This window comes from Spinacia oleracea, chromosome 1 (genome assembly GCF_020520425.1).
Source record: "Spinacia oleracea cultivar Varoflay chromosome 1, BTI_SOV_V1, whole genome shotgun sequence".
Taxonomy (NCBI): domain Eukaryota; kingdom Viridiplantae; phylum Streptophyta; class Magnoliopsida; order Caryophyllales; family Amaranthaceae; genus Spinacia; species Spinacia oleracea.
The window spans coordinates 99132136-99154239 of record NC_079487.1 but is presented as its reverse complement, the minus strand read 5'-3'; the positions used below and the strand labels follow the sequence as shown (position 1 = coordinate 99154239).

General features: G+C 36.1%; 1 protein-coding gene across 1 annotated transcript; it reads left to right on the top strand.

Moving 5' to 3' along the window:
- The first annotated feature begins 8390 nt into the window (after positions 1-8390).
- LOC110798485 (geranylgeranyl transferase type-1 subunit beta) lies at positions 8391-19629 on the top strand. The gene is made up of 11 exons (XM_022003663.2): positions 8391-8779; positions 13462-13537; positions 13664-13719; positions 13835-13974; positions 15132-15187; positions 15295-15371; positions 15463-15508; positions 15697-15821; positions 18534-18601; positions 18682-18769; positions 19173-19629. The coding sequence occupies exons 1-11, from the start codon at positions 8597-8599 to the stop codon at positions 19320-19322; spliced, it is 1065 nt and encodes a 354-aa protein (XP_021859355.1). The 5' UTR covers positions 8391-8596; the 3' UTR covers positions 19323-19629.
- Positions 19630-22104: the final 2475 nt, after the last annotated feature.

Below are 22104 nucleotides of genomic sequence, written 5' to 3'. Positions count from 1 at the left end.
TATATACTTAAATATCTTTCCAACGAGTGGTCACTCGCCTAATTCCGACGAATAACGAAGGAGATATGACGTTTTGAAGATAGAGAATCGTGCAGTTTCAACGCGCGCTCGATCGGGCGGGCTTCGCCAGATCCGGATCGGGCGGCCATCCTGAAAGTTATATGGAGCTTTTATCATCCGCCCGATCGGGCGGAGTTTCTCCCGATCGACCAGTTTGTCGAGCAGAATGCCCGATTGGGCGGCCTTTCGCCCGATCGGGCGACGTCAACCTGATGCGGTTTTTCGCGAGTTTATTTCCGATTTTTTAGTGTTATTTTGGGCAAACTATAAATACTAAGCCCTATTATTTTAGTTGACACCTTATTTTCATTAGTCTAAACACTTAGTTTATTTCTCTTACTTAGTTTATTCTCTCAATTTGTTTCAATACTTAGTTTTTAATTTCAATCAAAAATTCAAGCTTTCATTATTCATTGTTCTTCATTTAGGTATTGCTTCTTACTTTGATTTATTATTTTGCTTTAATCATGTTTTCAATAGTATTAATTGCTTTGTTTATTGTTAATATGAGTGAGTAGTCAATTTTATAGGGTTTGGGGATCCATGAATTAATATGAAGGGATGATTGAATGTTGTTGATTGTTGGTATTATGGTTAATTCCTATTGATTGGTTTTATTTACTATGCAATTAGATTTGCGCAGGTTTAATTGTATTAGTCAAGCAATATCAAGTTACGATTCGAGAGATGCAATTTGATGTATGTGAACAATGCCCTCCCAAACTCACAACACTCGTGTGTTTAAAAGAACATGCACTCAACCTAATAGTCAACTCAGAATATGTCATGTCATAACTTGCATTGATAAACAACTACTTTCACATTAATATGACTCTATGCACAAAGGTCGGAAGGTCTTCAAAGCTTGTAATGTTAGGCTTAGGTAAGGGTGCGGTAAATTTGGGTAAAATGGGAGCTTAAAGCCTTGGCTTTGGGGAGCATAAATCCTAGTAAAACCCATGATCAACCACAAGTGATGACCACAACTCTCCCACTCAACACATGATGAAACAAAAACAAACTACACCATGCTTTCTTGCCTTCTTTCACAATTATAACCACTTACTCATAAAGATAAGAAATTACAACACTTGAGTGAATTCATGCTTTGAAATTTTTCGAGCATAATGAAATTTTCTTTTCTTTTCTTGCTCGAATTCTTTCTCTCTCTTTTTTTTCTTTTTCTTTTTGGAGGCCTTCACATTTTCCATCCTTCTCTTCTTTTTCACTCTTCATTTTTTTTTCTTTTCAAACAACATACAAGATAAGAAGAATTCCCTTATTTTGTTTTTTCAACACCCAATTTGTGCTCAAAATGTAACACACTACAACTCCCTCACCTCACTTACTATTAGCTCCCCCAAGTTAGGCTTGGGACTAGTAACCAGTGGGGATTTCATGGGCTTGTAATATGGCTAGTCACCGAATGAAGGGCACATGCAACAACATGGGCAGAAAAGACGGGAACAAATATATCTAATTTCATCTGAAGGCTACCTAAATAGAAAAATGCCTTCGTCCTCCTGAATGTGCATGTATAAGAGTCATAACACATTACTAACAGTTGCAAACCAATACTCAAAATCAACGACACACCAGGAATCTATCACACATTCCTAACCAAATCAACTAGCCAAGCACCAAGTCCACAAATAGTTGGTCAAAGTTGACTCATGTCAAGGTATCAAGGTAGTCAAAAATCAAATCATGGCTAACATATCAACATTGCTTGTCACCAAATACCAAGAATAAAAACAATTTTCAATCAAGGGGCACAGGGAAGCATGGTTTTTGTATTCATCGGAACGTTTAGTTATTCTTTTTTTTTTGTCAAAAGCGATAAACTACTCTAGAAAGCAATAACACATACCTCCCCCAAGCCAAACTCAGCAATGTCCTCAGTGCTTGAAGGAGTGGAGATCGAGGGTCTCAATCTTCATTAATCCCCTCCGGCTCCAACTCTTATGTGCCTCCCGCAAAGAGATTGGTTAGTAAATAACCAACCAATGAGCGCAGAAGCTTGTCATGCGCACTCGCACAACTTTCGTGCAACAAGACATGCACGATAATCAACAACAACATTTGCATAAAGTCCGAATGAACTCTATGCCAGTAAGGAGTGGGATGCCTAAAGGAAGAAGAACAAAAAGAAAAAAACAATAATAAAAGAAGAATAAGAAAAGGAAGAAAAAGAGAAAGTAGGCATACTCTCCTTATGGAAGTTGATTTTGCGGACTATTGATTCTTCAACCTCAATTATCAATGAAATAGCTCTCTCTGTGTTTTGGAATTCATGGTGGACAGGCTCTTCACCATATAGAGCTCTCTGCAAAGCATCCACCTCTTCTTTGTAAGTACTGTAAGTACCTGCAAAAGATTCACAAAGAGGAACATACTCTATTGGGTCATTGGGCTTTTGATTTTCGTGGGGAGGAGGAAGATCCTCAAGCAAAGGTTTTATAGGGAAAGAGAAGGGGAGTGAGACGGTGTAAACGGGGCTAAGAATAACCCTTCTTGGACTTGGAATATTAGGGGTAGGGGTTGACAAAACAACAAGGGTTTATCAACTTCAACTTCCTCATGGACTTGCTCTATAACATGTGGCTTTTCAGTTTCAACAAATCCTTCATCCATTGATCCAACAGTCACATCATCATCCTCCAATTCATCCTCAACCTCTGTTATAAGTTCCTCCCACTCTTGGTTGCCTATGGGTTCACTCAGTTGACCCCCATCCCCAACACAACTCGAATTATTATTTTCAATAATTTCTTGAACTTTTCTAAAATTCTCAAGAGTAGCCTTACTCGCTTTAATAATCTCATTAGTAGCCTCTTGAGATCTAGTACACTGAATCTCAATCTCAGAGTTTAATCTTCTTAATTCCTCTAAGAAGCTATCTCTACTTTCTGATTCGGGTTGAACAGGATTGGGCAAGGGTTCACAATAATACACGGAAGAAGCAACAGTGGAATCATGAGGCAAAACATTGATATCCATGCAAGGGTTAGATAAGTCATTAGAATAGACATGATTATCATAAACATTAGAATGCACCTCATTATAATAAGCATTCAAGGGAGAGGGGGTAGAAACATGTAGATTATGCTCATAATTTGGATTAGCACATGTAACATAAATGGCCATTTCACGCTCATACAAATCTCTTACAAACCACATATAGTAATCCCACATATCATCCAAAGACAAGGCTCGAAAATCACCATTAAATCTACTTTCTATCACATTCCTTGTATACTCATTTAAACCACCATAAGCAAAACCACAAGAATCCCAAAGATTAAGATTGTGTTAACCAATAAATTCATTTAGTCTATCGAAATACACCCAAAAAGGCTCATTTACGAATTGAGGGAAAGAATAATAATCCATTTATTTTCAAAAACCAAAACAAAAACAAAACAAAAACTAAAGAAAATAAAATTTATACATGGTATCAAAGAACTGGAAGTTCTCCGAGACTCAAGAAAATAATCTAGACCATAAAATTAGTAGCAGAAAATAAAATCGTTTCCCCGGCAACAGCGCCAAAATTTGACAGGCTAAAGTCGTATCACCTAATCAAAGATAAACCTAAAATCACTAGCTAGGTAGCAAGGGAAGTCAGGATCGAATCCACAGGGAAACATCGTTCTTTCTATTACTAAGAATAAAATCTAGACTATTGCGAACAAGAGTTTGGTTGATTTGTGTATTAAAACTACGACAGTAATAAAACAAAAGGGAATTCAAATATTAAGAGGTCTAGGGCATAGGTTCACCAATGAACAACAATCCAGGATGATAGACAATCGATAACAATCAATAAAACAGTTAATTAGACTAGCATGCTCTCTCGAATCCATACTAATCATAGACTTAGAATTAACGGGCTCTCGCTACGTATTAATTCCAATTCTACCTATTGACACAAGCCTAAACATCAAATTGCATATCTCGAATCTTAACTTGATATTGCTTGACTAATACAATTAAACCTGCGCAAATCTAATTGCATAGTAAATAAAACCAATCAATAGGAATTAACCATAATACCAACAATCAACAACATTCAATCATCCCTTCATATTAATTCATGGATCCCCAAACCCTAGAAAATTGACTACTCACTCATATTAACAATAAACAAAGCAATTAATACTATTGAAAACATGATTAAAGCAAATTAAAATCAAAGTAAGAAGCAATACCTAAATGAAGAACAATGAATAATGAAACCTTGAATTTTTGATTGAAATTAAAAACTAAGTGTTGAAACAAATTGAGAGAATAAACTAAGTAAGAGAAGTAAACTAAGTGTTTAGACTAAAGAAAATAAGGTGTCAACTAAAATAATAGGGCTTAGTATTTATAGTTGGAAAATTTGTAATTATTAATCCAACATTTGCCCGGTTTTCTTTAATTAAGCCTACCTATGCGATATTTCTAAATAATCCAACCTTTATGACCCAACTACTATTATTAAGCCTAGATAACCGGTTACCTGCTACAAAGTCAACGTTAAAAATGTTGACAACCTAAAGTTGGTTTCCCTCCTAAAATATTGGACACGTCATCATCACTTGCCACCTAAACAAGGATTTCATTTTTTTTCAAAAAACCCTTAACCCTTCTCTTCTCTGTACCGTGTTTCAATTCCTCTCTCCTCCATTACTGCTGCTTCAACCACAATTGTACTGGTTCATGACATCATCAGCGATTTTCTTATGGAAATAGGTGACTTCATCCACGCGCATTCAAATTTCGTCTCTAAAATCGTACAATTGAAGGTGAACTTACGAACCTTAGCGTTTTTGTTCCTTTTTTGGTAAATTTTGAATTTTGGGCTTCCTTGATGGTCAGTTCGTAAAAACCCGAGCTGTTGCAATAATATAGTTTTTTTTTATGTTATGGGATGTTGGTTATTGTGGTCTTGTTGAAAATTTAGAAAGAAAAAAAAACCTTGAATTTGAAGAAGATCCAGATCCAACAGGCAATTGCTTTACCCCAGCCATAGCAATTGCTGATTATTTTTGATGAACTTCGAATGGAGAGGTATGACCGTATGAGGGGTCGACAATGGTGGAGAAGAGGTAGAAGAGAAATAATGGAGAGGAGTGCAGAGATGAAGCAGAAAATCGCAGAGGAGAGAGGAACGAAAATTAAAATAGCAATTAAAGAAAATAAGGGGAAAAAATATAAAAAATTATAATTGTTATATGCCACGTAAGGGTGAATACCGCCTATAGCAGGTTAGTAACTTGTTAGGCTTAATAATAGTAGTTGGGTCATAAAGGTTGGATTATTTAGAAATATCGCATAGGTAGGCTTAATTAAAGAAAATCGGGCAAAGGTTGGATTAATAATTACAAATTTTCCTTTATAGTTTGCCCAAAATAACACTAAAAAATCGGAAATAAACTCGCGAAAAACCGCATCAGGTTGACGTCGCCCGATCGGGCATTCTGCTCGACAAACTGGTCGATCGGGCGAAACTCCGCCCAATCGGGCGGAATCGGCCCGATCGGGCGAATGAGAAAATCTCCATATAACTTCCAGGATGCCCGCCCGATCCGGATCGGGCGCGCGTTGAAACTGCACGATTCTCTATCTCCAAAATGTCATATCTCCTTCGTTATTCGTCGGAATTAGGCGAGTGACCACTTGTTGGAAAGCTACTGAAGTCTAGAATCCATCCCATTTAGAATTACTTCAATTGGAGTTGTAGAACTTGAGTTATGATTAAAATAGTGGACTATAGTCATTTTTCTACTTCTTTCGTTGTTCGCTTTGCTTCAAAACTCTTCCAACTTAATGTTTGTGCTCTCGAAAGTACATAATCTCTTGTATTGATTCAAATGAGTAGGAAATGCACAAAAATATGCTAATTCCTACAATGATGAACCTGAAACTACAAACACACTACAAGGAGCACATTAGTACTAAAAATCGCTTCGAATAGCTCATTTGAGATCAAAAAGTACTAAGGGACGGGGGTAAAAACACTATAAAATATGAACATATCATGTACAAATGAAGCTTCAGTAGAGAAAATATTGAATATGGTGTATTCTCATCCATTCATAGGACATGAAATTATTTGAGCTGAACTTATCTGAACTTATTCACAACACAAAAGTTAATTAATAAATATTAAAATTTAACAAAAATTGATTAAAAATTTATCCCAATATATAATAAAATTTATGATACACCTAATACGTGCTAAGACGTATCAAACACAAAATAAGTACAAAAAGTCTTGTATGCACAAGGTGTACAATAAATTTATTTTACACCAACATAACTTTTACCTAGTTTTTCTAACTTTTATCTAGTTTTTCCTAACTTTTACCCAATTTTATCTAACTTTTATATTATTGAAAAAAAAGTTGATAAGTAAACATTTTAATGGGTTAAATGATTAATAATTTTTCCGTATAGAAGGGTAACTTTTAAATATTTTACGTTAACTTATAAATTTAGGGCTGTCAAATCTCAACCCGAACCGTTGAACCCGCTGGGTTAATCCGATTCGTTAAGAACACGAACCGTTAATAACCCGTTAGTTGGAACCCGAAAACTAACCGAACCGATAACATTCAACCCGAACCCGAACCGTCTCGAAAATATTAAACCGATTAAGACCCGATACCCGATAACAAACTGTCATGCGTCAACCCGAAACCGTTTCTACCCGAACCGAATGGACCCGAAAACTGTTAATGATCCGATTTATTTCAACCCGCGGAAAACCCGTTCACAACCCGAACTGTTTCAACCCGAACCGTTTACAACCCGAACTGTTTCAACCCGGACCGTTTACAACCCGGACTGTTTCAACCCGAACAGTTTACAACCCGAACTGTTTACAACCCGTAACCCGTTTACACCCCGTTTAATTCAAACCGTTCATAACCCGCCTCAAAAATAAGTTTTTACTTGAAATATTTTCTGTCAAACCAAACAGAGCCGAAATGCTAAGATATCAAATGATATACTCCGTAATTCGTAAGTAATTGTACTTCTTAAACCTTTATAAATCAAAGATATAATTCAATGTGCGTTGTTCAACCGAGTATTCGAACTGTTGTTTATCAACCGACTAAGTAACTAAACATGTTATCATTTAACATATTGTTCTTTATTAGATGTATTTCCAATATAGCTATATTATTGTATAGTTATAGTCTTGTAGAATTGAATGTGCACTCTTTTATTGACTCGTATTCAACTGACAAATTGTTTAATCGATCATTAAACTAAATTGATCTAACTCAATACCTTATAAGCTTATAAGCTTGTAACCTTGAACTAATCGAAAAACTATGCTATTTTAATTGAATCGACTTAATTCATTAACAATTCAACTTGTTTGTCTCGTTTCGTTAATGAACATGTTAGTCTCGTTGTTGTTTAAAGCAATATGAATATATGACAAACTTGTATTTACAAACTTTACAAATTCATTACGTATTAATTTATCATTATCGATTATTAATTACTACGTTATAGTATTTAGTTCATCAATACATGTTTCGTAGTACTCTGACATGGTGGGAGAGGGTATAGATGATTTTGATTCCATTTGTATCATTTGATTGGTAAATATTACATGACATAATAAAAGACATTGACTGACTTTTCTTAATTAAGTTTATGAAATTAATTGGATAATGAACATTACTACATTAGTTGTTCGTCAAAAAAGAAAATAACATTAGTTATAAATCATGTAATCAAATTATATGGCCTCTTTTACGTGTCACTTTGCTTTAATAATGTAGATATTTTATAGTATAAACGTATTGAAAATTGTGATTTTAGTAATAACTCGACATTGTTTGTAATTTGTATCCGAATTGATCTAACTAAACATGAAACCTACCCGATATGAACCCGACCCGATATAAACCCGACCCGATTACAATCCGGCTAAACCCGTTAACAAACCGAACCGAATTGACCCGATATGAACCCGACCCTTTATGAACCTAAACCGATATGAACCGCCCTAACCCGGTTATGACCCGACCAAATATGAACCGACCCGATATGAACCCGACCGATACGAACTCGACCCGTTATGAACCCGAAATGAACCGACCCGATATGAACTCGTAACACATAACCCAAACCCGAACCGTTAAAATTTCAACCCGACTCGAACCGTTAAAATTTCAACCCGACTCGAACCGAACCAATAGCAAAATAAATCGGTTTCAACCCGAACTGATGAACCCGAACCGAAAGCCAAACCGAAAACCCGATTTGACACCCCTTGCAAATAAGAATTTGTGAAATCAGCACACGAACAACTCCGTAACAGACAGCACGACATACAACCATACGAGGAGTCTCACTCTCCGATGTGAATCAAAATACTTGGCACTTCTGAAGTTCTGATCACACTGACTCGGAGAGTCGGAGTTGATGTTGAACCTCAACTTTGCTGACTCAAAATTGAAAATTCCAATTGAATCAAACAACATAAAAATAACCTGCAACTCTTGAATTCTCGACCATAACTACAAAAATGGCGTCGAACTTAACCGAACCGTTTTCAATTGATCCATTGTTTGACAAAGAACGCCATGTTCGATTTCTAGACATGATGTACGAGTTGCTGCCAAGCGATTACGAGTCTCAAGAGATCAACCATCTCACTCTTGCTTACTTTTCTCTCTCCTCTCTCGACATTATTGGCTCCTTAGATCGGGTATTCTCTTCTTCCACTATTTTTATTTCATTCATTCTAATTTAATTGTTTCCATTACATATTGTTCAAAATTATATTGTTATTTGAGTTATTGGTATGTTATGATGTTATTATATGCACTTTTTATTCTGATTTGCGGTGTTTTGTTGATAATTAAGTTGATTTAAATTTAGTGATTTATGAATTGGTCATATAAACAATGTCCGAGGTTAATCATTGTGGTTTTACATGGATATTGATGGATTACTTGATAAGCATGATTTGGGTTCTCGTAAAGTTCTAAACTTGTGGAGAATTTGATGTTAGATTGAATTCTCAAATCAGAATAATGTGTGTTTTTTTGCTGAGGTCGCGAGCTTAAAGAGATGTTTGGCTAGAAGTAGCCAAAAAGATAAAGAATTGAACTTCGATAGGATTTTATCTGAACTATATGGTTCTCGTGTAGTTTAGCAAAGAAAGCACACACAACGCCGTAAGGAAAGCTTCATATACGAAGTATACATTTGGTGTGGCATATCCTACATTATTCGAAATAATTCTTACTAGTCATATTTTACATTGTACATATAAAAAAAAAAATCAAATATTATGGTTTGAGAACTCTAAGTTTGTTGAAAAAAGCCTGATGATCACATTGTTTAGTGAGCCCAACAATTGACGGTTGAGGTTAGTCTGCGAGATAATATAAAAGGAAAGTCTTACCATTGTGAAGATTATGAAGATAGAAGGATGCGATTTAAGGATATGGTACTTTATGTCAAATCAAAGACAATGACCATGTATTTAGATGAATCGTATTAGTTTTTTTTTGACGTACTCATAATAGTATTAGTTAAAACTAATACTTCTATGTTGTAAAATCCATGACCATAAAAATAACTAGTTAGGGGAACTAAGCGGAAAGGGGAGGATTGTGTATTAGAATACGTAAAGTGAAAGGCTTTGGGGAAGGAGGAACCGAGGAAGGGGAAACAGCAAGGAGAGAGGGAGTAGAGGAATATGTAAGGCCAATATATATATACATTACATTAGTCCATTAATCAAATTTTAAATACAAAATTGAAAGAGTTGTTAAAAAACACAATTAGTAAGGCATCATAATTTGTATCTTTTATAAAATAATTAAAAGGAGAAACTTATAGAACTTGTTTAAGAAGATGACATGTATTTCTATGGTTTGAGTTTTTATAGCCTAGGTACAATTTTTGTTTGAAAGGAGTTAGTTGATGATTATTGGCTAATTGTAAGCGATGCAGATCTTGCATAATTTTCTTTTTCTTGAGGGAGCAAGGTTTGAACCTTCAAGGCTTCAACTTCTTTTGTTCTAAGTAATTGTACTCAATTACCCAATTTAAAACACCCTTTTGGAAGATCAGCCCATGGAGGGAAGGGAGCCATGTTGGCTTTTACACTGTTTTTTATTATTGTGCGCGTCAAGCTAATGTGGGTGATTCTTTCCATGCAAAGTCGGACAAGCATAAATTTTGTATTGAATTTCCTGAATGTGCCTACTTTGTATTTCCCTATCTGAAGAGTTGTGCAAATGTTGTGCTGCCATAGCCATATGTTGCTTCACTTGCTTGTGATGAGCGATGTTGTCTTCTTCCGGAGAGAGCTGGCCATGAGGGATCCTTACTTTTGTTTGGCTAATCCTTCACTTGATATACACACATAGTGATGTTCTTATGGCAAAACGGAAGAATCATCAAGTGTGCCTAGGTGTTCTTTTTATCGTGTTCATCTTAGGATGCTTCTTAGTTCTTTTCCTGTCACAGGCCACCTCAGTTTAACCGTGTCTTATCCCTTATATGGGATAGCATTGGTGGCATATTCATACAATAAAACAGATATTGGGATGCCAACTAGCTGAGCTAGTTAAAGTTACGGGGGATGGTACCCGAGATTGAATTACGTTTACATCATTTGCCCTTTTGTGGCTCTCTGATCTCTCTACACCAAAAACAAAACTAATAGATAGTGGAACTTACATTAGCATGTTTTGGAGCGATGAAGTTCTCTTTCTCTAAAATGATGTATGATCTATGAGATCAATTGTTGGTTTGGTAAGGCTTTGGAAATCCAACAGCCTGATATGCATGGAATTCCTCAGTCCTTTAGATTTTCTGATAAATGTGAATTTGGGTTCTCATGAACTCCAAAACTCGTAGAGAATTTGGTGTTTTTAAATCCTCGAATTATAGATTATGTCTCCATCTCTTGATGAAGTGCCAAGCTTGAGTAAATGCACACACAAATTCAGGATTTTTCTGTTGATAAGAATACTTTACCGTGCTTTAATTGATATTTGATAAGTTTTGAGGGAAACATTGAGTTTCTTGGGTTGTTCCCTTTTCTTTTTTTGATATTTGTTTCTTTGGAATTTTTTGTTCGGGAATTTGGGGTGGGGGTGAGGTGTCAGTGGGCGTGCAGCGAGGGTATGAGATTTGTAACATCCGATGAAAGTTTGAGCTAGGTTTTTCCCCGACTCCTTATGAGGCCGAGAGAGTGGTGGAGCTGGGGTGGGATAACATCCGATGAAAGTTTGAGCTAGGTTTTTCCCCGACTCCTTATGAGGCTGAGAGAGTGGTGGAGCTGGGGTGGGATATTAGGGATAAGGAATCGACATTGTACAAACAACTTAACTAAGCTTATCCGAGTCTAAAGGTAAGTTTGCATAGCTGGGACAGGAATCATGATAAAAATTAACAATCATTTGACTTGTATAATACATTGTACAAATTATCCTCCATGGTGTATATTACTTCCTCGGTATAACCAGCCCCGGCCCTGAGGGTAGGCGAGGAGTGCAGCCGCCTAGGGCCCAAGGCGAAAAGGGGCCCAAGAATTGAAATCTGAACAGTGTATTAATACAATACTAAATTAACGCTCTAAAGAACAAAAATGTATCATTGGCTCAGTGGTAAAGTGCTTCCATGTTTTACTCGCGGGGCCTGGGTTCGAGTCCTCGCGCCAGCGAATCCCTACACAACTGCTGCATTCTGTTTCATTTTTTTTTTACTTTTTAGCTTTTTTTTTTAAAATCCACTTTAATTTTTTAGGAATTGATTTTTCTCATGTATATTTTGCGTATGTTCATTTTTAACTTATTAAAACTCTTTCTTTCATGTTAGCACTATGTTTAAGACAAATAAGTACACACCGAGCTTACGTATGTAGTGCTTGATATCTAGTTTAGCTTTTAGTACGATGGACTATGAGTCTATCTTACATATTACTGAAAAATCAAATTTCGAACTTTAATGAAAACAAGAGTAAATAACTACTAAAATAAATATATTGATACTAATTTTATTTTATTTTTGAACAAATAACAAACCTTATTACTCCGTATTTATATTGAATACCCAATACTATAATTAAATGATTATCTATTTTACTAATAGTTTGCAAGTGCTTAGCAGTAGACCGATGAAATTCTAGAAGAAGATAAAATAATTTTTTATTGATTTGAATTTGAATATGTGGATTGGACGAAAATTTTAATGTGTCTATTTCCCAATACCGAAACGATACATTTCAGTTATGTATCAGACATATCATTTCGAAAGGGGCCCTAATCCCTTATTTCGCCCAGTGCCCCCAAAAAGTCAGGACCGGGCCTGAGTATAACCAATATTTACTGGCTTGGTGCATAGTATATTTCCTATTTTCATGATACACGTAGCCAGTAGTTGGAGCCAATCGGAGCTCCTAAGTCATGTAGCCCAACTTTGCACTTGATTTTCCCATCAGGTATGCTCAAGCAACTTCACTGTGGAGAGATCAAGATGGATAGGCTGAACTCTGAAATTGTGTCTGTGAGTGGTGTGCAGCTCATATTTCCAAATTCAACATGCTATATTTCATGTGTTTGCTGGTCCTAGCTGATTACTTGTAACCTGGGCTATATGTTACGTGTTGCTGGGTGCATTTTATGGTGCATTTTCTTAAGTTGTTTACAGAGGCATACTTGTGTCTTTGGGATGTATTACAGATAACTTTTCTGGATTCTGTTGCTTGTAGCAGCTTCCCTGAGCTAAGTGCAAGAGCTCTTGTCTTTTTAAGCAATATAAGGAACACTATGGTTTTGTCATGGAATATAAGTACAAGTGAACTGATAATAACAATACCCAAGTGTAAACTTCTCAAATTGAAGTGTTACTGTACCCAAACTGGATCAATTAGCTCGAAGATTTAACTTCTCATCTGTCGCTAGATATTTACCCCACAGAATCTTGAAGATGGCACTGCTAAATAATATTTTTGCGATTTTGACTGTTGTTTTGTTGTTTTCAAATCTCAAACATTCTTCAGTAGGCAGCTCAGCTTTCTGTAGGTTGTGCTTGCACTTATGCTGCGCCTCCTTAGGTCTGTTTAGTATATAACAGGCTAACTATGTGTTGTTTGTGTACAAAGTATGAAATTTTTTCTAGTAATAAGTTTTCCATTTGACTTTTACTTTTTTCTCTTTCCAACTCACTGTTGTGTATTCTGTTTGATATGGGTGTAATATTAGGCTGTTTCTTGGAATCCATATGTGCTGAAGCATCTTTTTCATTTTTTTTAATTGTCGAGGTTAAATAAAAAGAGTTCATGCAGTGTAGGAATTAAACTCCAACTTTTTTATATTGCCAAAGATCTTCAACTGCATGTTTCATGTTGTAAAGTTGTTTGTTTGATAGGTTGACAAGAAGGCAATTGTTGCATGGGTGTTGTCATTTCAGGTTCATCAAAAAGATCAAGATGCATTCAGAAACGGTATGTGATTCTCTGCGTGCTGTTTATATTTTCTTTTTGGGGGTAGGGGGTTGCTATTTATCATTGATGAAATTGTTTTGACGGCCCTGACGGAAAATTGTCTAATGACCTCTTATGATGTCTTAGGACAATTTTATGGATTTCTTGGCTCGAGGTCATCACAGTTTGCAGATGTCCACAGGGTTAGTTTTGCATGCAGATAATCTGGAATTATTTGGGTTGAGTATGATTAATGTACAAAGATAAAAGAACAGCTTTCTCAAACAGTTCGTTTCTAATTCTATATCTTTGTTGCAGAATTCGAAATGTAACAGCAGTCATTTGGCAAGTACATATAGTGCACTAGCCATATTAAAGATAATCGGCTATGATTTTTCTTTGTTTGATTCTGAATCCATTGTGAAATCTATGAGAAATCTTCAACAGCCTGATGGGAGGTATATATGTTCTTCTCATGCTTCCAATGGCCCTGCATACATCTTGTCTCTTCTCATTTATTTTTTACTGATGCCAACATTAAAGTTTTAGACGTGACTTCCCATCTCTCTTGTTACGGCTAAAGACACTTCATTCTGGCACAGTTTTACGGAGTAATAGATTTTTTTTCCCATGGAGATGTTCTGATGATCACCAGCTGACTTGTCTTTTCAATTGCTAATAAATGCAACAAAACAGGTGCTTTAGATATGATGGTAGATCTAATACGTCACTTAATGTCGTAAGTTTTGGAAACGAGTGTGAACTTTAGAAGGGCTACTTTGAATTGCCCTGTTATTAAATCCTTTCATAACATGTAAGTCAAGTCATTATGCTCGTTGAAGGATATATTAAATGGTGTACTCTGTCTTGAAATAGTTGTCTCACACTCATTTTCCAATCGCAGTTGCTTTCTGTAAATGTTTCTAAGAAAATGTTGCATTAATAAAAAGGTAATTATAGATAAGGAAGCTGAAATGCTTAATGGCCTTAGTCGTTGGTGCTGTATTGCAAGTAGATTGAAAGAGTTTCAATTTGCAGAGTTTAATGGTCTAAGTCTAGTGACAAGAGGTGGTGGTTTAAGTAAAATCGTTTCCGATGATTGATCCTAGGGTACATGATTTCTTATTGTTTCATATATACGGGAGATGGTAAAGGATCAATCAGGCTGTCTCAGTTGTGTTTTTTAAATGAGTTAAATGAATAAATTCTTTTATTCCAGGATTAGAAAACAGAAAGAAAAACTCTTGTTCAAGCTGTCTGAGACTATTTTTCTGATTAATATACTGAAGTTGATAGGCAATCTCTCTTGACAACTTTGGTTTTGACACTGAAAGGAAGCCTCAAATATCTGTGCCATTGTTCTGCTAGGTACTTCTTAGAGATGTGTGCCCTAAAATATTCCGTTGAATGTTGGAAGCTTCAAAAATTTGTTAGTGAGGCAGTTTAAGAAGTTATATCCTTGTATATATCAACAAATACGTGCTATTTGAAGATAATTGTGTCTTGGAATATTCATTGGTGTTTTGAAGCCCATATTCAACTTACTAACAGGATTTTCAGTCACGAACTATCATTTCTACGAGGTGCATAATTGTGTAACTTTTCATTTTGACAGTTTTATGCCCATTCATATCGGGGCTGAGGCCGATCTGCGATTTGTATATTGTGCTGGTAAGACGAGAGTTTTCACTATTATACTTTTGACATCTGTCAATATGGTCCATCTCTGTGAAGTAGTATGCCCTTACTTTCCTGTTGTTTTTCTTTGTGGCAATCAGCTGCAATCTCCTATTTGTTGGACGACTGGACAGGAGTGGACAAAGATAAGGCTAAGGAATATATTTTGAATTGTCAGGTAAATATAAAAGCTTCAAGCTATGCCTTGTTCTTTCTATCAATAATCCTGATGCTATGCTGTTAATGTTATGGTATGATCCTTTTTGCAGTCATATGATGGTGGCTTCGGTTTGTGTCCTGGTCTAGAATCCCATGGTGGGTAGATACAGTTTGGTTTTCTTTTCAGCTTTACTTGTGTTTTGAGATGCTACATTTTGAGATGAGCGCGGGTAACTTGAGCCGCAAGATTCTTGGTTCAAGTTTCGTTGCCCTGTTATGTCACGTATCTGATATCTAGTTTTCTTGTCAATATATAATGTTTACCTATGACACTAGTGATACAGGTGGTGCAACATACTGTGCCGTTGCATCTCTACGACTAATGGGATATATAGAAGATGATCTTCTCTCCAAGGGTGTATCAACCTCAATCATAAACGTTCCCCTGCTACTCAGTTGGATGATGCAGGTTTGCTTTTCTGTCTCTTCTAATCTAAATTTATTATAGGTGACGTGCGTTTTGCAGATGTTATGTTTATCCTTTTCTTTTTCTTGCTCTCTGTTATTTATACTCGTGTAATTTTAGTATAAAATCTTGAATTAGTATTGTAGCAGATGTTTTATGTATTCTTATAATTGTGCTGAGAAATTGAAACAGTAGAGCCTTAATTCATTTACTTGTCCAGCTAAAGCAAACAACACATGCTTTGCTCAGTGGTCCAAAGAAAAAAATATACTTCGTAAACAAAATAAGAAATTAACAAAATGATGTTGACCAATCACATAATTTGGATATATATCCTGAAGTGTATCAGATCAACAAGGGTCTATCAGTCTATGTCGTCATAATCGTGATTAAGATCCAGGTTGTAAGTAACAATTATTTACACTAGGTCTAGAAATGATTGTAGTTATATAAAGTAGTTTGTTACAAAAATGTGACAATTAAATATGTGGATGGGGGAGTATTATTTTTAGCTAATAAAGCATACTCCCTCCGCCTCTTAAGTCGTAATAATAAAAATGTGACAGTTTTTGGCTGTCCAAAAATATTTGTCTGCTTTCTTAGTTTTGGAAGTTTAACTTTTAACTTGAACATATTGTCCTTAAAGATACCTTTAAGTAAGAAGACAAATGAAAGACTACATGTTGGACATGTAAAAACCTGCCAAGAGAAAGATGGTATGGTATCAAAAATGAGTCAAAATCAAATGTGACCAATTATTCAGAAATGAGGGAGTAATAGATTTAACGTCAATCATTTGAAAATAAAAATCAATGGTAGTAAGTTATCATTTTCTTTTTTATATTGACTATGGTGATAATTTTTAATATTATTATGATTTTTAAATGAGACAAAGGAGAACACTCACCTCCTATAAAACAAACTACTCCCTCCGTCCCGGAATACTTGAAACGCTTTCCTTATCGGGCCGTCCCAGATTACTTGAAACGCTTCTAAAAATGGAAACTTTACATAATATTTTATTATTTTATCACCTTACCTAAGGGCCCACCAACAACCCTACTACCCCAAATAAACATAAAAAATTCATGACCCCCCACCATATCCCACTATCTATATTAAAAAAATACCCCACTACTAACTACCTTTCAATTAAATAAGAAGTCAATTATAATGAATTAAACTCCGTGCCGGTCAAACGGTTTCAAGTATTCCGGGACGGAGGGAGTAGTTAACTTTTTTACCTTTTTACCTTCTTCTTAACTTCTACTCCGTAACTATTTAATTTGTAAAGATTTTTGTATTATTTTTCATACATAAATAGAAGACTAGAACTCTAGAAGGGAAATTTTTACTCTTTTCTTTGGCAAATAAAGAAAATTTGTTACCTACCGAAACAGATTACAAATATAAAGGTAGACCACCAATTCAACACACACCAAACAACCAAGTTATGCTTCAGTTGCATCTGTATATACACTTCCCCACCTTTTATGAAGGGTCGGAAAGTATACTCTTTATGTGCAATAACAAGCTACTTTAAAATTCCTTTTAAGTATATCAGAACATACAAAGTTGATTTGATTATTACAGCTTGACAATCAGTCTTCCCTGCAAAAATTTGATTGTTTTGCCAACTCCAAACTGCATTGACAGTTTCAGAAACAAATACCATACAGCTGTAGAATAGACTACTTTCTCCTGCAAGCTTGGATTGCTTTCTGAACTTCTTCAAAAGACATACAGTTTCTATTCATCTTCATTTTATACTAACTTTTTTTCCAAGTTTTACTGCTTTTTTGTTTACCTATTGACGGGCAGATGGCCTTTTCTAAAAATTTACGTTAAATTGATACTCCCTCCGTCCCTTAATACTCGCATCGCTTTCCTTTTCGGGCCATCCCTTAATACTTGCACCACTTCTATAAATGGAAATTTTTACCAATATTATACTATTTCTCACACTTACTACTAACCCACTTACACCCTTACTCCCTACAAAAATCATTTAAAAATTCACACCCGCCACTCACCACTCCCCACCCCTTACACATTTTTCACTAACTATTTTTAAAAAATACCCCACTATCAACTAACACTCATTAAATTAATAAGTCAATTCAAATGTCTTAAACTCCACACCGGTCAAACCGGTGCGAGTATTAAGGGACGGAGGGAGTAGAAAATTAGTGTTAAGACAGCTGTTACCGAATTCCTTGTTTTCGCGCAACCATTTACATTTGCTTGTACCATTAACATCTGTAAGCACTATTTGAGTATTTTCCAATGTAGCACTAAAGTTATCTTTGGTTCAGCTGATCTTTTACGGTCTAATATTTCTGGTTTTGTCTGATGTTCTCCAAACCTATTTTCGAAATATGAATATTCTGAAATGAGAGACCTGATTATGTATGGTCCATCTGTTGTAAAATACTAAGAAATAAGATGTTGAAATGTGGTGAACCAAACATATCCCAATTGTGGCAACCCTACAATGTCCACAATTAATTCAAATCAAGAAGGTTTTATTTCCTCTCCTATTTCATTTTCTGTTAGTTAAAGTCCTTGTGTTGAATGACCGAGTGTTTCCTTTAGGTTACAAAATTAAAAACATTCTTCGTGAACATAACGCTTTTTAATAGATCAATGGTTTGATTTAATGTCATATTAAGTGGGCATTAAAGAGTTTAGCATCATGTACTTTTCTTGCTTCAGAGACAAGCTGCAGATGGTGGATTTCAGGGAAGACCAAACAAACCCAGTGACACATGTTATGCTTTCTGGTAATTTGGGTTTTACCTTGTAACATATATATATTTTTTTGTCATCTTGATTTCTGAAGATGAAACCATGGCCCATGCAGGGTGGGTGGAGTGTTGAAGATCTTGGGAGGTAGCAAATTTGTTAAAAGGGAAGCCTTGCGTGATTCACTACTGACTTGTCAGTCTGTGGTAAGAGAAACTCCAAATTTATACTTCGTACCTGCTAGTCAATTACAGCCCTGAACAAAACCCGAAGTCCCCTGTATATATCCACAAGCTTCACAGATACCAATATCTTAGTCCCCTGAAAACCTCCTAAAAAAAACTCGAAATAATCCCGCAATATGCTGATAAAGCATAGCATGGTTATAAATTAGGCAAAGCTTCTCTGGTAATGAACTAATGAATACTTTTCCTTCTCAAACCCATTGTATCCTGCTACAACTGCAATATGACTCATGAACATTTTTTTTTTCTTTTTCCGTTCTGTAAATTCCTCAAGCTGAAGATTAGTACGTTAATGATTTCTTTGATGAATTCTTTTTTTGACAATTCTGTCTCGATGACAATAATATTTTTTTGTTCTCTACAGTATGGTGGGTTCAGTAAATTCCCTGGGGAATTACCAGAGCTTTATCACTCATATTACGGGTTCTCTGCGTATAGTCTTTTGGAAGAACCTAGTCTGAACTCTCTGTGCATTGAGCTTGGACTAACTAAGAGAGCTGCATATGGAACTTGATGTATGAACTCTTTCATTCAACTTTGATCTTCCTACGGATTAACTTGAGGCGCGAGTTGTATCATGTCATATGTTGTACAATAGAGAATAGGTAGCATGTAACTTCAAGGCTGGATTAACTTTAGGTTGGCAGCAAATGTTTGTTTCTTCCCCTGATGTTTTGAGGGAAGTAAAAGAAAAGTTTTTGCAAGTAATTTGTGCTTGAACAATATGTATGTTCTCTATTTATTATGGTAACTAAGGAATTACAGAATGTCTACGTCGAAAATTGTACGAGGAAATACAGAGAAAATGTTGGATTTGATCATCTATCGTATTTTGATTGAAAATAATTGTATTCAAGACTCAACAATTTTGCGCCTAAATTAGACAGTTAGACTTTATCCACTACAGTCTACAGATCATATGGCTGAAAATTTAGGGAATTTGAAAATTAGTAATATTGTACAGACTTAACATTGTAATAAGAATCGTTTGTAAATATGTGGTCAAATAGCCTGTAAAGAAGATATAATTGATGAGATATTGACAGTACAACGGATTTGACAAATTATATTTAGACTAGCATTGGGACTTTTATATAGTATTGGGACACGACATTATATATGGGCCAAACAGGGGTAACAAGAAGGAGAAACACTTCTTGGAGAAGCCCAAAATAGTTTCTATGAAGGAAGAGAATAGTTCCAAATTAAAAATACTGATACCCCCTTGACCTAACTTAATACAGTACTAGAAATAACATACTATAAATCATGGTATCAAACTATCAAATGCGCAAGACCCAAATCTATGAGAATTATTCATCGACCCATGACCTAATACTCCAAAACCACTATAAATACACATTGATGGCTCAAGGTAAGAGAAGACTCCACCACTCTCTATAATATGTGGAATACTAATATGTGCGTCGGAGGCCCCGATCCGATGAGCCTCCTCAAGCTTGGGATTCACTTCTTAATAAGGAACTTACCTCCACGCTCATGATCCAAAAGCTCGACCACATCCCAAAATTGCAATACCGGATAAATATCCAGTATCAGTCCTGATATTCCGTAGGTCTTAGGCAAAATAAGACGTGTGGACCCCTTGTATAAACAATTAAAGATAATTTTTTTTTTTAAAGGTAAGAAAAAGGAACTTAGGTACCCCTTCGCACAAGGGTGTAGCCTAAGTAGTCACTCTGTACAATTTCGTCTAACTTGGGGATGGAGTTCGGGGAAATACACATAGGATTACAAATAAGATGACCTACATTAGCAATCCAATCTGCTGCTCTGTTTGCTTCTCTGTATATGTGATTGATGTGAGCTGAGTCAAACAGCTGAAGGAGAATCTTGCTGTCATGAATAATGTTTTGCAGTTTCCAAGGGGGCTTCCAAGTACCTTTTAAAGAGTTAATCACTAGAAGATTATCTCCTTCGATGTGAATATCCTTTATACCTAGTCTTATTGCTTTTTGGATTCCTTTGTGAAGGGTCAGGGCTTCGGCCATATAGACTTGAGAGTTGCCGAAGTTGAAAGCCTTAGCCTCGATAGCAGTCCCGGTGCTGCTTCTGATAATGATTCCTCCTGCTGCTGACGAAGATTTGCGAGAACCATCGAAATTTAGTTTGAAGGCGCCTGTGGGGGGCGGAAACCACCTCACAAGGATGGTGGTAGAAGTGGATGATTGGTTAGGAGTAGTTGAATGAGTGGTGAAATGGGTACCTCTAAGTTGATGAGAGTCAATAAGGAGTCTGAGTTCCCATTCTTTAAAGGTATTGAGGGCTCTGAAGAAACAGCGGCAAGTAGTGACCTTCGTGTTGGAGAAAACTAAGGCATTACGTTCCTTCCAAATAATCCAGCATAGGTTAATGAATTTGCGAAGAGCAACCTGGTTTCGTCTGAGGTAGTCTAGGGTTTTGAAAAAATCGGTCATAGGGAAGGTGAATTCTAGCCAGTTTTTAGTGAGTCTGTGAGTCCAAACATTTTTTGAGTGTTCACAATGGAGGAATAGGTGATCTAAGTTTTCGCTAGCTTGATTACATCTTGGGCAGCAATTTGTAGGAATGATTTTCCTATGGAAAAGCGTTTCTTTGGTTGGGAGGCTTTTATGACAGATTTGCCAAAGGAAAAATTTCAGTTTCGGAGCTATATTAAGCTTCCAGATCCATCTAAACTTCCATTTGTCGTCAGTTTTGGGGAGGTCGTGAGCAAGCCAGGTTGCAGATTTAACTGAAAAGTCCCCAAAATTTGTGCAGCCCCAGATGGGAATGTCCTGTAGGTTGTTGACAGGAATAGGAATTCCTCTAATCAATTGGACCGCATCAGGAGGAAGAACTGAATATAACTTTGCAATATCCCAGTTTTTAGTCTCGTCAATGAAAAAGCTTACCGTCTTACTATTGTCAATAAGATTCGTAAATATACCCGGAAACTCAGCCAAGGCGTATTGACCAATCCAATTGTCTTTCCAAAAATTAATGGTGTTTCCATTCCCTAGTTTCCACCTTATACCTTTTCTAAGAATTTCTCCTTGGTTTAGAATACTGGACCAGATAGGTGAGTCTCTAGATTTCTTTTTTGCTGAGAAAAAATTGTTATTTTGGAGATATTTCTTACGCATAATTTTAGCCCACATATTATCTTCGTCTGTTAGGACTTTCCAACCAAGTTTAGCTATGAAGGCTCTATTTAGCGGATAAGTTCTTCGTAGGCCGAGACCCCCTTGCTCCTTGGGTTGACAGACCTTTTTCCAGGCGATTAGAGGGAGTGCATTCCCTGTTCTGTTTTGGTT